At 34.0% G+C, this 17,281-nt stretch overlaps 1 protein-coding gene across 12 annotated transcripts in view; it reads right to left on the reverse strand.

Moving 5' to 3' along the window:
• LOC121949004 (mitogen-activated protein kinase kinase kinase kinase 4-like) overlaps window positions 1-17,281 on the reverse strand; it is a 149,382-nt gene that overhangs the window by 46,805 nt on the left and 85,296 nt on the right. For all 12 annotated transcript variants that reach the window (XM_088083602.1, XM_088083605.1, XM_088083601.1 and 9 more), the window contains one exon: window positions 14,433-14,588. In XM_088083602.1, coding sequence (XP_087939728.1) covers window positions 14,433-14,588 — 156 coding nt within the window. The remainder of the gene's footprint in view (window positions 1-14,432; window positions 14,589-17,281) is intronic.

Below are 17,281 nucleotides of genomic sequence, written 5' to 3' on the forward strand. Positions count from 1 at the left end.
GTTGCAAAAAACACGCAAATTTCGAATGTCGAAAAAATGACCAAAGAAGCAAGGCTATAGTATGGCAAAAATGTCAAAAAATGACATTTCCCAAAAACAACTAAAACCTGCTTAAAACTACATTTAATAGCGTATTTAAACACGCCATAGCATAGAATGTTGCTAAAATTGCAAAAAACACCTAAATTTCGTATGTCGAAAAAATGACCAAAGAAGCAAGGCTATAGTATGGCAAAAATGTCAAAAAATGACATTTCCCAAAAACTGATAAAAACTGCTTAAAACTACATTTAATAGCGTATTTAGACACGCCATAGCATAGAATGTTGCTAAAATTGCAAAAAACACCCAAATTTCATGTGTCAAAAAAATTACCAAAAAAGCAAGGCTATAGTATGGCAAAAATGTGAAAAATAACATTTCCCAAAAATTGATAAAAACTGCTAGAAACTACATATAATATCTTATTTAGACACGCCATAGCATAGAATGTTGCTAAAACTGCAAAAAACACCTAAATTTCGTATGTCAAAAAAATGACCAAAGAAACAAGGCTATAGTATGGCAAAAATGTCAAAAAATGACATTTCCCAAAAACTGATAAAAACTGTTTAAAACTACATTTAATAGCGTATTTAAACACGCCATAGCATAGAATGTTGCTAAAATTGCAAAAAACACCCAAATTTCGTATGTCAAAAAAATGACCAAAAAAGCAAGGCTATAGTATGGCAAAAATGTGAAAAATGACATTTCCCAAAAACTGATAAAAACTGCTTTAAACTACATATGATAGCGTATTTAGACACGCCATAGCATAGAATGTTGCTAAAATTGCAAAAAACACCCAAATTTCATATGTCGAAAAAATTACCAAAGAAGCAAGGCTATAGTATGGCAAAAATGTCAAAAAATGACATTTCCCAAAAACTGATAAAAACTGTTTAAAACTACATTTAATAGCGTATTTAAACACGCCATAGCATAGAATGTTGCTAAAATTGCAAAAAACACCCAAATTTCGTATGTCAAAAAAATGACCAAAAAAGCAAGGCTATAGTATGGCAAAAATGTCAAAAAATGACATTTCCCAAAAACTGATAAAAACTGCTTAAAACTACATATAATAGCGTATTTAGACACGCCATAGCATAGAATGTTGCTAAATTTGCAAAAAAACACCCAAATTTGATATGTCAAAAAAATGACAAAAAGAGCAAGGCTATAGTATGGCAAAAATGTCAAAAAATGACATTTCCCAAAAACTGATAAAAACTGCTAGAAACTACATTTAATGGCATATTTAGACACGCCATAGCATAGAATGTTGCTAAAATTGCAAAAAACACCCAAATTTCGTATGTCAAAAAAATGACCAAAAAAGCAAGGCTATAGTATGGCAAAAATGTGAAAAATGACATTTCCCCAAAACAACTAAAACCTGCTTAAAACTACATTTAATAGCGTATTTAGACACGCCATAGCATAGAATGTTGCTAAAATTGCAAAAAACACCTAAATTTCGTATGTCAAAAAAATGACCAAAGAAGCAAGGCTATAGTATGGCAAAAATGTCAAAAAATGACATTTCCCAAAAACTGATAAAAACTGCTTAAAACTACATTTAATAGCGTATTTAGACACGCCATAGCATAGAATGTTGCTAAAATTGCAAAAAACACCCAAATTTCGTGTGTCAAAAAAATTACCAAAAAGCAAGGCTATAGTATGGCAAAAATGTGAAAAATAACATTTTAAAAATTGATAAAAACTGCTAGAAACTACATATAATATCTTATTTAGACACGCCATAGCATAGAATGTTGCTAAAACTGCAAAAAACACCTAAATTTCGTATGTCAAAAAAATGACCAAAGAAGCAAGGCTATAGTATGGCAAAAATGTCAAAAAATGACATTTCCCAAAAACTGATAAAAACTGTTTAAAACTACATTTAATAGCGTATTTAAACACGCCATAGCATAGAATGTTGCTAAAATTGCAAAAAACACCCAAATTTCATATGTCGAAAAAAATGACCAAAAAAGCAAGGCTATAGTATGGCAAAAATGTCAAAAAATGACATTTCCCAAAAACTGATAAAAACTGCTTTAAACTACATATGATAGCGTATTTAGACACGCCATAGCATAGAATGTTGCTAAAATTGCAAAAAACACCCAAATTTCATATGTCGAAAAAATTACCAAAGAAGCAAGGCTATAGTATGGCAAAAATGTCAAAAAATGACATTTCCCAAAAACTGATAAAAACTGTTTAAAACTACATTTAATAGCGTATTTAAACACGCCATAGCATAGAATGTTGCTAAAATTGCAAAAAACACCCAAATTTCGTATGTCAAAAAATGACCAAAAAGCAAGGCTATAGTATGGCAAAAATGTGAAAAATGACATTTCCTAAAAATTGATAAAAACTGCTAGAAACTACATATAATAGCGTATTTAGACACACCATAGCAAAGGATCTTGCTTAAATTGCAAAAAACACCCAAATTTCGAATGTCGAAAAAATGACCAAAGAAGCAAGGCTATAGTATGGCAAAAATGTCAAAAAATGACATTTCCCAAAAACAACTAAAACCTGCTTAAAACTACATTTAATAGCGTATTTAGACACGCCATAGCATAGAATGTTGCTAAAATTGCAAAAAACACCTAAATTTCGTATGTCAAAAAAATGACCAAAGAAGCAAGGCTATAGTATGGCAAAAATGTCAAAAAATGACATTTCCCAAAAACTGATAAAAACTGTTTAAAACTACATTTAATAGCGTATTTAAACACGCCATAGCATAGAATGTTGCTAAAATTGCAAAAAACACCCAAATTTCGTATGTCAAAAAAATGACCAAAAAAGCAAGGCTATAGTATGGCAAAAATGTGAAAAATGACATTTCCTAAAAATTGATAAAAACTGCTAGAAACTACATATAATAGCGTATTTAGACACGCCATAGCAAAGGATCTTGCTTAAATTGCAAAACACCCAAATTTGAATGTCGAAAAATGACCAAAGAAGCAAGGCTATAGTATGGCAAAAATGTCAAAAAATGACATTTCCCAAAAACAACTAAAACCTGCTTAAAACTACATTTAATAGCGTATTTAAACACGCCATAGCATAGAATGTTGCTAAAATTGCAAAAAACACCCAAATTTCATATGTAGAAAAAATGACCAAAAAAGCAAGGCTATAGTATGGCAAAAATGTCAAAAAATGACATTTCCCAAAAACTGATAAAAACTGCTTAAAACTACATATAATAGCGTATTTAGACACGCCATAGCATAGAATGTTGCTAAAATTTCAAAAAACACCCAAATTTCATGTGTCAAAAAAATGACCAAAAAAGCAAGGCTATAGTATGGCAAAAATGTCAAAAAATGACATTTCCCAAAAACTGATAAAAACTGCTAGAAACTACATTTAATGGCATATTTAGACACGCCATAGCATAGAATGTTGCTAAAATTGCAAAAAACACCCAAATTTCGAATGTCGAAAAAATGACCAAAAAAGCAAGGCTATAGTATGGCAAAAATGTGAAAAATGACATTTCCCCAAAACAACTAAAAACTGCTTAAAACTACATTTAATAGCGTATTTAGACACGCCATAGCATAGAATGTCGCTAAAATTGCAAAAAACACCTAAATTTCGTATGTCAAAAAAATGACCAAAGAAGCAAGGCTATAGTATGGCAAAAATGTCAAAAAATGACATTTCCCAAAAACTGATAAAAACTGTTTAAAACTACATTTAATAGCGTATTTAAACACGCCATAGCATAGAATGTTGCTAAAATTGCAAAAAACACCCAAATTTCATATGTCGAAAAAATGACCAAAGAAGCAAGGCTATAGTATGGCAAAAATGTCAAAAAATGACATTTCCCAAAAACTGATAAAAACTGCTTTAAACTACATATAATAGCGTATTTAGACACGCCATAGCATAGAATGTTGCTAAAATTGCAAAAAACACCCAAATTTCATGTGTCAAAAAAATGACCAAAAAAGCAAGGCTATAGTATGGCAAAAATGTCAAAAAATGACATTTCCCAAAAACTGATAAAAACTGCTAGAAACTACATTTAATAGCGTATTTAAACACGCCATAGCATAGAATGTTGCTAAAATTGCAAAAAACACCCAAATTTCGTATGTCAAAAAAATGACCAAAAAAGCAAGGCTATAGTATGGCAAAAATGTCAAAAAATGACATTTCCCAAAAACTGATAAAAACTGCTTTAAACTACATATAATAGCGTATTTAGACACGCCATAGCAAAGGATCTTGCTTAAATTGCAAAAAACACCCAAATTTCGAATGTCGAAAAAATGAGCAAAGAAGCAAGGCTATAGTATGGCAAAAATGTCAAAAAATGACATTTCCCAAAAACAACTAAAACCTGCTTAAAACTACATTTAATAGCGTATTTAAACACGCCATAGCATAGAATGTTGTTAAAATTGCAAAAAACACCCAAATTTCGAATGTCGAAAAAATGACCAAAAAAGCAAGGTTATAGTATGGCAAAAATGTGAAAAATGACATTTCCCCAAAACAACTAAAACCTGCTTAAAACTACATTTAATAGCGTATTTAGACACGCCATAGCATAGAATGTTGCTAAAACTGCAAAAAACACCTAAATGTCGTATGTCAAAAAAATGACCAAAGAAGCAAGGCTATAGTATGGCAAAAATGTGAAAAATGACATTTCCTAAAAATTGATAAAAACTGCTAGAAACTACATATAATAGCGTATTTAGACACACCATAGCAAAGGATCTTGCTTAAATTGCAAAAAACACCCAAATTTCGAATGTTGAAAAAATGACCAAAGAAGCAAGGCTATAGTATGGCAAAAATGTCAAAAAATGACATTTCCCAAAAACAACTAAAACCTGCTTAAAACTACATTTAATAGCGTATTTAGACACGCCATAGCATAGAATGTTGCTAAAATTGCAAAAAACACCTAAATTTCGTATGTCAAAAAAATGACCAAAGAAGCAAGGCTATAGTATGGCAAAAATGTCAAAAAATGACATTTCCCAAAAACTGATAAAAACTGTTTAAAACTACATTTAATGGCGTATTTAAACACGCCATAGCATAGAATGTTGCTAAAATTGCAAAAAACACCCAAATTTCGTATGTCAAAAAAATGACCAAAAAAGCAAGGCTATAGTATGGCAAAAATGTGAAAAATGACATTTCCTAAAAATTGATAAAAACTGCTAGAAACTACATATAATAGCGTATTTAGACACGCCATAGCAAAGGATCTTGCTTAAATTGCAAAAAACACCCAAATTTCGAATGTCGAAAAAATGAGCAAAGAAGCAAGGCTATAGTATGGCAAAAATGTCAAAAAATGACATTTCCCAAAAACAACTAAAACCTGCTTAAAACTACATTTAATAGCGTATTTAAACACGCCATAGCATAGAATGTTGCTAAAATTGCAAAAACACCCAAATTTCGTATGTCAAAAAAATGACCAAAAAAGCAAGGCTATAGTATGGCAAAAATGTGAAAAATGACATTTCCCAAAAACTGATAAAAACTGCTTTAAACTACATATGATAGCGTATTTAGACACGCCATAGCATAGAATGTTGCTAAAATTGCAAAAAACACCTAAATTTCGTATGTCAAAAAAATGACCAAAAAAGCAAGGCTATAGTATGGCAAAAATGTCAAAAAATGACATTTCCCAAAAACTGATAAAAACTGCTAGAAACTACATTTAATGGCATATTTAGACACGCCATAGCATAGAATGTTGCTAAAATTGCAAAAAACACCCAAATTTCGAATGTCGAAAAAATGACCAAAAAAGCAAGGCTATAGTATGGCAAAAATGTGAAAAATGACATTTCCCCATAACAACTAAAACCTGCTTAAAACTACATTTAATAGCGTATTTAGACACGCCATAGCATAGAATGTCGCTAAAATTGCAAAAAACACCTAAATTTCGTATGTCAAAAAAATGACCAAAGAAGCAAGGCTATAGTATGGCAAAAATGTCAAAAAATGACATTTCCCAAAAACTGAAAAAACTGTTTTAAACTACATTTAATAGCGTATTTAAACACGCCATAGCATAGAATGTTGCTAAAATTGCAAAAAACACCCAAATTTCATATGTCGAAAAAAATGACCAAAAAAGCAAGGCTATAGTATGGCAAAAATGTCAAAAAATGACATTTCCCAAAAACTGATAAAAACTGCTTTGAACTACATGTAATAGCGTATTTAAACACGCCATAGCATAGAATGTTGCTAAAATTGCAAAAAACACCCAAATTTCGTATGTCAAAAAAATGACCAAAAAAGCAAGGCTATAGTATGGCAAAAATGTGAAAAATGACATTTCCTAAAATTGATAAAAACTGCTAGAAACTACATATAATAGCGATTTAGACACACCATAGCAAAGAATCTTGCTGAAATTGCAAAAAACACCCAAATTTCGAATGTCGAAAAAATGACCAAAGAAGCAAGGCTATAGTATGGCAAAAATGTCAAAAAATGACATTTCCCAAAAACAACTAAAACCTGCTTAAAACTACATTTAATAGCGTATTTAAACACGCCATAGCATAGAATGTTGCTAAAATTGCAAAAAACACCCAAATTTCATATGTAGAAAAAATGACCAAAAAAGCAAGGCTATAGTATGGCAAAAATGTCAAAAAATGACATTTCCCAAAAACTGATAAAAACTGCTTAAAACTACATATAATAGCGTATTTAGACACGCCATAGCATAGAATGTTGCTAAAATTGCAAAAAACACCCAAATTTCATGTGTCAAAAAAAATGACCAAAAAAGCAAGGCTATAGTATGGCAAAAATGTCAAAAAATGACATTTCCCAAAAACTGATAAAAACTGCTAGAAACTACATTTAATGGCATATTTAGACACGCCATAGCATAGAATGTTGCTAAAATTGCAAAAAACACCCAAATTTCGAATGTCGAAAAAATGACCAAAAAAGCAAGGCTATAGTATGGCAAAAATGTGAAAAATGACATTTCCCCAAAACAACTAAAACCTGCTTAAAACTACATTTAATAGCGTATTTAGACACGCCATAGCATAGAATGTTGCTAAAACTGCAAAAAACACCTAAATTTCGTATGTCAAAAAAATGACCAAAGAAGCAAGGCTATAGTATGGCAAAAATGTCAAAAAATGACATTTCCCAAAAACTGAAAAAACTGTTTAAAACTACATTTAATAGCGTATTTAAACACGCCATAGCATAGAATGTTGCTAAAATTGCAAAAAACACCCAAATTTCATATGTCGAAAAAAATGACCAAAAAAGCAAGGCTATAGTATGGCAAAAATGTCAAAAAATGACATTTCCCAAAAACTGATAAAAACTGCTTTGAACTACATGTAATAGCGTATTTAAACACGCCATAGCATAGAATGTTGCTTAAATTGCAAAAAACACCCAAATTTCGTATGTCAAAAAAAATGACCAAAAAAGCAAGGCTATAGTATGGCAAAAATGTGAAAAATGACATTTCCTAAAAATTGATAAAAACTGCTAGAAACTACATATAATAGCGTATTTAGACACACCATAGCAAAGGATCTTGCTTAAATTGCAAAAAACACCCAAATTTCGAATGTCGAAAAAATGACCAAAGAAGCAAGGCTATAGTATGGCAAAAACGGCAAAAATGACATTTCCCAAAAATTGATAAAAACTGTTTAAAACTACATTTAATAGCGTATTTAGACACGCCATAGCATAGAATGTTGCTAAAATTGCAAAAAACACCTAAATTTCGTATGTCAAAAAAATGACCAAAGAAGCAAGGCTATAGTATGGCAAAAATGTCAAAAAATGACATTTCCCAAAAACTGATAAAAACTGTTTAAAACTACATTTAATAGCGTATTTAAACACGCCATAGCATAGAATGTTGCTAAAATTGCAAAAAACACCCAAATTTCATATGTCGAAAAAAATGACCAAAAAAGCAAGGCTATAGTATGGCAAAAATGTCAAAAAATGACATTTCCCAAAAACTGATAAAAACTGCTTAAAACTACATATAATAGCGTATTTAGACACGCCATAGCATAGAATGTTGCTAAAATTGCAAAAAACACCCAAATTTCGAATGTCGAAAAAATGACCAAAAAAGCAAGGCTATAGTATGGCAAAAATGTGAAAAATGACATTTCCCCATAACAACTAAAACCTGCTTAAAACTACATTTAATAGCGTATTTAGACACGCCATAGCATAGAATGTCGCTAAAATTGCAAAAAACACCTAAATTTCGTATGTCAAAAAAATGACCAAAGAAGCAACGCTATAGTATGGCAAAAATGTCAAAAAATGACATTTCCCAAAAACAACTAAAACCTGCTTAAAACTACATTTAATAGCGTATTTAGACACGCCATAGCATAGAATGTTGCTAAAATTGCAAAAAACACCTAAATTCGTGTGTCAAAAAAATGACCAAAAAAGCAAGGCTACAGTATGGCAAAAATGTCAAAAAATGACATTTCCCAAAAACTGATAAAAACGGCTTTAAACTACATATAATAGCGTATTTAGACACGCCATAGCATAGAATGTTGCTAAAATTGCAAAAAAACACCCTAATTTCGTATGTCAAAAAAATGACCAAAAAAGCAAGGCTATAGTATGGCAAAAATGTCAAACAATGACATTTCCCAAAAACTGATAAAAACTGCTAGAAACTACATATAATAGTGTATTTAGACACGCCATAGCATAGAATGTTGCTAAAATTGCAAAAAAAAACACCCAAATTTCATATGTCGAAAAAATGACCAAAAAAGCAAGGCTATAGTATGGCAAAAATTTGAAAAATAACATTTCCCAAAAATTGATAAAAACTGCTAGAAACTACATATAATAGCGTATTTAGACACGCCATAGCATAGAATGTTATTTAAATTGCAAAAAACACCCAATTTTCGTATGTCAAAAAAATGACCAAAGAAGCAAGGCTATAGTATGGCAAAAGTGTCAAAAATGACATTTCCCAAAAACAACTAAAAACTGCTTAAAATTACATTTAATAGCGTATTTAGACACGCCATAGCATAGAATCTTGCTTAAATTGCAAAAAACACCCAAATTTCATATGTTGAAAAAATGACCAAAGAAGCAAGGCTATAGTATGGCAAAAATGTCAAAAAAATGAAATTTCCCAAAAACTGATAAAAACTGCTTTAAACTACATATAATAGCGTATTTAGACACGCCATAGCATAGAATCTTGCTAAAATTGCAAAAAACACCCAAATTTCATGTGTCAAAAAAATGACCAAAAAAGCAAGGCTATAGTATGGCAAAAATGTTGAAAAATGACATTTCCCAAAAACTGATAAAAACTGCTAGAAACTACATTTAATGGCATATTTAGACACGCCATAGCATAGAATGTTGCTAAAATTGCAAAAAACACCCAAATTTCATATGTCAAAAAAATGACGAAAAAAGCAAGGCTATAGTATGGCAAAAATGTTGAAAAATGACATTTCCCAAAAACTGATAAAAACTGCTAGAAACTACATTTAATAGCGTATTTAGACACGCCATAGCATAGAATGTTATTTAAATTGCAAAAAACACCCAATTTTCGTATGTCAAAAAAATGACCAAAGAAGCAAGGCTATAGTATGGCAAAAATGTTAAAAAAAATGACATTTCCAAAAAATTGATAAAAACTGTTTAAAACTACATTTAATAGCGTATTTAGACACGCCATAGCATAGAATGTTGCTAAAATTGCAAAAAACACCCAAATTTCGTATGTCAAAAAATGACCAAAAAAGCAAGGCTATAGTATGGCAAAAATGTCAAAAATGACATTTCCTAAAAATTGATCAAAACTGCTAGAAACTACGTGTAATAGCATATTTAGACACGCCATAGCATAGAATGTTGCTAAAATTGCAAAAAAACACCCAAATTTCATGCGTCGAAAAAAATGACCAAAAAAGCAAGGCAAAAATGTCAAAAATGACATTTCCCAAAAATTGATAAAAACTGCTAGAAACTACACATAATAAAAATGGCCAAAAACACCATACTTTGGTATGGCAAAATATGTCAAAATATGACGTGCCCAAAAAACAGCTGAAAACAACATTGTATAGCATGTTGAGCACATTGTAGTAAACAATGTAGGAGAAAAAGTCCAAAAACATCATTTATATATATAGTATAGTTTAAGGCGGTCTCAGACTTTTACACAGTTCTGTACGTATGAAATATAAATAAATTAACATTCTGCAATAGCACTGATTTGAACACATTGCTATTACAGACTACGCAGTCGAAAACTGGGCATTTCTCCGCCTGCATGTGATGCATTTCGCTAGATATCGTTAGATACAACAAAATCGCTCTGGTTTTTATGCTGTTATGTGCAAAATACTTGCTGCACTTGTGGCAATGAGCAGTGCTGAACTTAAAATACTTTCATGTTTAATAAAATATGATGCAATGACTTTGTGATATTTTAATGACATTCCAAAACTCTATCATAAATATTTTTACAAGATATATTAAGATTTTTTAACACATAATATTGATGCTATAATTGCACTTTACATTACCTTTTTTACAGAAATGTTTAATGACCTTGTATTCTATGTCTTTCTATGACATTTTTACTGGCATGCTTTACCATGACTTTTCGACTTTTAAATGTTTTATTATTGTTACTAAAACAAACACAAGCTAATGCAAAGCAGTCAGCCTACATGGGGCTCAAGCTCTACCTGTGGTAAAGGTCGCCCCTTATTTTCCACTTTTTAATACATTCAAATTGATAGAGAGTAGAGAATAGTGTAAAGCTTTTGACATTGACCTTACCTACCTACAGCAGTCAAGCAAGAAGCATATCTGAAAAATACAAGTGGCTAGGAGTACGAGGGAAGGTAAAACTGAGCTTCTGAAGGAGAGTACTACAGGAAGGGTGTTTGGGTGCTGAGTTCAAATATCAACTACCTCTCTCCAGAATCACAGACTCCACCTTAAACCAGGATGATGAAGTAGTTCTCAGACCTCATAAACTTAGGTATCAGACCAGTTTAAAACCTATTTGGAAATTAGACATTTGCTATATTTAAATGCACGTATGATGTCATAAGATAAGGTTTCACATCCACTTTTGAGGAAGAATTCTCCATGACTGCAGCTTCTTACCACTTTGAAATCAAAGCAGTTCAGACTGCATATTTCAATTTCATTCAATTAGCTCTAATCAGAAGACCTCTAACTGAACCCATCCGACTTTGATCCAATACACAGTCAAGTCTGTGCGCGCGACAGCGTTAAAACACAACAACCACAGCTGAGCCTGACGACTCGCAGCTAATGACAGAAAACGGATTAATCCACTTTTAACATTATGGCAAATGCTTAATAACGCGCCAGTGAGTTGCATCATCGCCCCATTTTACAAAGTTACAGCATCGTTTTTGTTTAATTTAATCTGTGTGACATATTCAAAACAGATTGACTTCAATGAACTGTGATTATTCATGCTTAGTGGGTTGAATCCTTCGTTGGGAAGATGACTAACTCTGTCTGAGTCACCCTGCTGCAAATCTGGGCGCCCATGAATTATGGATGTTTTTAATCACCAGCACACAAAGGGGAGGTACAGTATGTGCAGCAGAGATGTACAAACCCCCCAAACATACCACCAAACAAACACTCTCATGTTCACACATTTGGGGAGAAAACAGTGGCTCTGAATTAATTACACATTTGGTGAAAGTGCTTTTGTTTGCTTTGATGTGTGGGAGGACATCCTGTCAATCAAAGAGTTAATCACTGGAGAAGAGTATATAATCAGGGTTGCGATCATTTCATTTTCGTTCCTCCAAAAGTTGAGATTTCTTTCAGATGATAAAAAATAAACTTTCAAAAGCAACCACTTGCTTTGTGTTGTCTTAAAAGCCTCTTCTGTCTGAATTCTGTCATTATCCCGCAGATTTAATGCAGTTTCATAAGTTAAACAATAAAATGAGTGAATTGAAATAGAATTGATGACAACCCTGAAGTTGAAAAGAGTTTGGAAAAGTTCAACAACAGCAGACATTTGGATCCATTATCCAGCTGAAACAACCTGAAAGAGCTTAAGACAGAAATCACAGAAAACAGCACATCTCTTGTAGAAAAAATACTTTCATACTCAAGCATTTTTTTAAATCACCTGGAAAAGAAAACCTTAATGAGAGATTATAAGAAAATTTATTAGATACACAGGCAGCATCCAGAGTCAGTGGAGACGGGACGTACTGCCACATGAAGGTGAAGCTACAAAAGGGGGCTCCCAAATAAACTGGTATTTTGGTGATACACACACCGAAAACACCCTGCACTAAGTGCTGCCAGGTAAATGACAGCATCATAAATCCATTCACCGTTAGCGAGGCCAGTCCTGAAAGTGGAAATGAGCCTCCACTCTGGCAGTGTGAGGAGAACAGCATCCTTTAAATAAAATCAAATTTGGCCCGTTCATGTCTGAGCGACAGGTAATCAGTCCAGTTGAAGGGTGAGAACACATTGGCCAAAATGCAACCTTGGAAACGGGTTCCTTGATATAAATATTTACTAAAGATGTTCTGGTTGGGATCGGCCTATAAAGGATCTACTTTCTGTGTTGGGCCGCTTCCTGTTCAGTGCTGGAGTTTGTTTTTTACATGACAACAATACAACACAGCTTATTTCAGGTGATATATTTTCACACAAGTTAATGTTACCTCGGCAGCAATGAAAGACGTCAAACAAAATATCACTAAATGTTACCCGAAGCTCCATGTACTTGCTCGGGACATTATGGCCTTTCCAGTCAGCAGCAGCATTTAACAGGACTTAAGCGCTGCTGGGAAATGACCATTGATGGTCATTTTTGAGGTGGCATGTGTGTTACAAGTAAGTTGCAACCATAGTAACCAATTCAACTTAATGCTGTAGAGAAAAAGCACTCGCTGACTATGACTAGTGGCAAATGACCCACTTAACATCAACTCAAAATGCTGCCTGTGTTTAAGAGTTGTGAGGGTAAAAAAGAAAGATTTTAAGAGGACAAGGGATTGATTTGATGACATATTAGTAACTTAATCCATAAACCATAATTTATCTAAACACTGTGAGAGAAACAGCACCTGTTGACTGTAACTAGTGGCAAATGACCACTTTACACCAACTCAAAATGCTGCCTGTGTACATGAGCTGAAGAAGTAAAGAAGGAATGATTCAACAGGACTAGGAGGGGGTATGAAGACATTTTAATGTCTCAATCTGTAACCTACTGTACAACTGAGCTTAATCCTATGACACAGAAAGCACCAAGTTGTATGTAACCAGTGGCAAACAACTCTCTTGATGCCAACTTAAAATGCTGATTGTGTACACGAGCTATGAAAGTCAAGAAGGAATAAATCGGTTGAGAGAAGAGTTTAAGGACATCTTAGTGTTAGTCTGTCAGCTACAACTCCACTAAATCCCATTAGAGACAAAGCACCCGCTGACTGTAATTAGTGGCAAACAATGCATTTGACACCAACTCAAAATGCTGCCTGTGTACAAGAGTTGAAGAAGGTTATAATTAAAGTTGATGAGAGAGGTTTAAAGACATCTTAGTGTCTAAATCTGCAAATTACAACTTCACCAAATCCTGCGAGAGAAAAACACCAGATGACTGTAACTAGTGGCAAACGACCAACTTGACACCAACTTAAAATGCTGCCTGTGTACAAGAACTGTGAAAGTACAGAAATAGGGATAATTTAAAAGAAGGGGGGAGGGGTTTGAAGACATTTTAATGTCTCAATCTGTCAGCTAGAACCCAGCTTAATCCTGCGAGAGAAAAAGCACCAGCTGACTGTAACTAGTGGCAAATCATCCACTTGACACCAACTCAAAATTCTGCTTTTGTACAAGCACTTTCAAAGAAAAGAGAAAATAAATTATAGGACAGAGGAGGGGTTTAAGGACATCTCATTGCCTCAATTGTTAAGTTAAGACATGGATAAACACTACAAGAGAAAAAAAAAACACCAGCTGATTGTAACTTGTGGCAAACAACCCACTTGACATCAATTTAAAGTGTGTCCTGTGCACAGGAGCTGTGACTGTAAAAAAATAGGAATAATCCAAGAGGACTGGGGAAGGGTGCCTTTTGGTGCCTCAATCTGTGAGCTACAATTCAGCTAAATCCTGCGAGAGAAAAAGCACCAGCTGACTGTAACTAGTGGCAAATCATCTTCTTGACACCAACTCAAAATGCTGCCTGTGTACACGAGCTGTGAAAGTAAAAAGCAACAGTTGAAGAGGATAGCGGAGGAGTTTAAAGACTTGATGCTTACCTGCGGCTCCACAGGCCGGTGCATGGCGGGCGCCTCAGATGCCGAGTTCCCGTTGGGGTAGGAGGACTCGGAGCGCGGTGGCACCGGAGGCTGCTGTGGTTTGGTCTGAGCTGCCTGAGGAGAACCTTGGATGTTCTTCCGGTATCGCTCATCAGCCTGCGGATAACACACACATAAACAAAGGGCAGCAGCATTAGCGGTGGTTTAACAGTACAGTGTGTGAGGACATAAAGAGGAGAGTAAGTGGACAGAAGCCATTAGGTGCTACGGTTTGTTAGTTTCCCGCCGCAGAGCAGAGACGTTTCGTACTACAAGCACATCAGAAAGTCATGTGCTGGTACAGGCACGCCAGCAGGAACAACAAAGCACTTCCTCAAGGGCAGCAGTGTTATTGTTGCCACAATATTCCCACATCCCTGCTAGTAGGACAACGGCACCACAACCAGAAGAGAGTGTCATGCATTTTTCACATGGAGAAAAAAACATTCACAGTGAGAGCAGAAAGGTTAGGACACACACTGAGGTGCAGGTCACAAATTCAAGAGAAGAAAAAATGTTTTTTGTTCGTGAGCGTTTTTTAGTCCAAAATGTCAAAGTTTATTGGAGGTGAGACCTAATTTGCTCTGCAAAACATGATAAACCAAATTTAATTAAAAAACTACCGTTACTTATACGGGGCATTTGCTGTGCTACTCTACAGATAAAAATATCAATGCATCTAGTTTTGTTTTAAGAATTGCACTTTTAAAAGTCATCCTACAGCATGTCAACTAAGAATAACAGTGTAGAAAGATTGGAGATTAATCTGTTCTCCCTTAACCTAAATTTAATACAACTTTGAAAGTAGGTGATGTAGACTGATTATGGATTTTAATGTTAAGTATTTTGAGATAAAGATGATTTTTTTATTCTATAAAATCTTGATAAAATGTTTTAATCAATTGAGACAAGTTCAAACTTTTCACCTGACCAAGATCCAGGCAGGATTGAACCATTGTTTCAAATAAACTCTAAACTAAACTAAACTAAAATAAACTAAACTAAACTAAACTAAACTAAGCTCTACGGAGGAAAAGCCTCAAGTGAATGTTGTGTCTGACCAACTGACAAACTTCTGCTGTTCACATATAAATTTTTGTCCTGTGCATCACCTTACAGAGTCCAAATTTTCCATCAATTGTAGTGTTGCCCTACGAAATAAAAACTGCACCCATTCCTGCACAAAAAAATAAAACAGTGACTAAAAGTAAAAAGCTTTTTTTTTGATCAGGTGCTTTTGGTTTGTGCCTCTCTCATTTTCCTCCACACCAGGTGGTGAATGACAACAGCAGGACGCCAAAACGAGAGAGAAAGAGAGGCACACTGAGGACTAATGAGGTGGTTCATTATTACAGTAACTTCATTAATATTGTGGCACAGACAACAGTAGGGCTAATTAGAGGAGAAGCTAAAAAAAGAGGAGAAGGAGGAGCTGTTCAGGTCACAGCAAACTCTCAAATGATGTCAGACGGTGTTTTTTAAAAGATTCCCTGTAAGGACGAGCGGTCGTTGCAGGAGGAGATAAATGAAGGACTCGGAAAATGGAGTTGAAAAATTCTCAACAAGTAAATTGACTCAACATAAACTTTATTGTAGCAGATGGTTGTATCAAGGTACTACGAAGCACGATCAGTGCCTTAGCGAGTTATTTTGATTCAGGGTTTCCTACAAAGGTGGCTCTCTTGGTTAGATCACCATGGTAACTTTTGTGGTAAACTTAAACTGGTCAGGAGCAGGTTAAGTTCTGAGTTTTAGCTTAAAATGAGCTGAAAAGCATCACTCTATAATCAGTGTCAGCATATGAGCCATACAGACTGTCAGCTGAGACAAAACGTTATAATACACTTTATACAACTATTTGAGCCTTAATGTGACATAAATGCCACCTAAGAAGGACGTGCATTTACAGTAGCACTATATGCATCGCAAGGTTTGTAGTTTTTTTTTTGTTTGTTTGTTTTACACAGGAACCTAAAGTTTATCAGTGATGCAGAAAATCTGAGCTGCTGCGGCTCTCACTGAACTACTGAATGTGTCTGTGGTGTTTTCTGGTCAGTTTGCCCACAATGACAATGATGATGCTGATTTCACATTAAATGTGATATAATTCCTTTAAATCACAACATACAGGGACTGCTGGTGGCTGAGTGGATAGAGCAGCTGCCCCATGAAGTGTCTTTGCCTCAACAGCCTTGGGTTCAACTCCCACTCACTGCAAGATGTTGTCCTCTTTGTCTTTCTCCCCCCTCACACTATTGATCTCTCCTATCTAATAAAAGCTAAAATGCCAAAATAAAATCTTTCAAAAAAAAATCATACCATGCACCCAGTTATTTTGTTTATATGCTTAGTTCTGATTTGCCGAAGTCCATTATATTACAGCTGATAGATCAGTCTGTTGGTATTTATCACAGATATTTTACTTTGATTTATACAAAAACTAAAGTTTATATGTCTCCTACATTACAAGACAGTTTCAGACCTAAATATAGCTCTTAATTAGCTATAATGTTTAAATCCACTGCATCAAGTCTAAAGTTTAAGGGCTGCAAAATGAGCAGCTGTCATGTTAAAAATAAAGTGATATAATGGCCTATAATATTGTGCATTCACTATACGTTATTTTCTGTCAGCTATTCTTAACTGAAGCAACAGTGTTGCTTTGTGCTTTAAAACATTTAAATATTCTTCAAAGGCAAAAGTAAGCAGCACGTGATCGATCATGTTTAATCGATTTGTTTTCTGTGAACACGCTCAGAGCCTGAAGCAGGAAGCCTGCGTTAACAGACAGCTGATAACTACTTCTGTGG

Source organism: Plectropomus leopardus, chromosome 10, assembly GCF_026936395.1.
Source record: "Plectropomus leopardus strain MGB_pleo_1.0 chromosome 10, ASM2693639v1, whole genome shotgun sequence".
NCBI lineage: Eukaryota > Metazoa > Chordata > Actinopteri > Perciformes > Serranidae > Plectropomus > Plectropomus leopardus.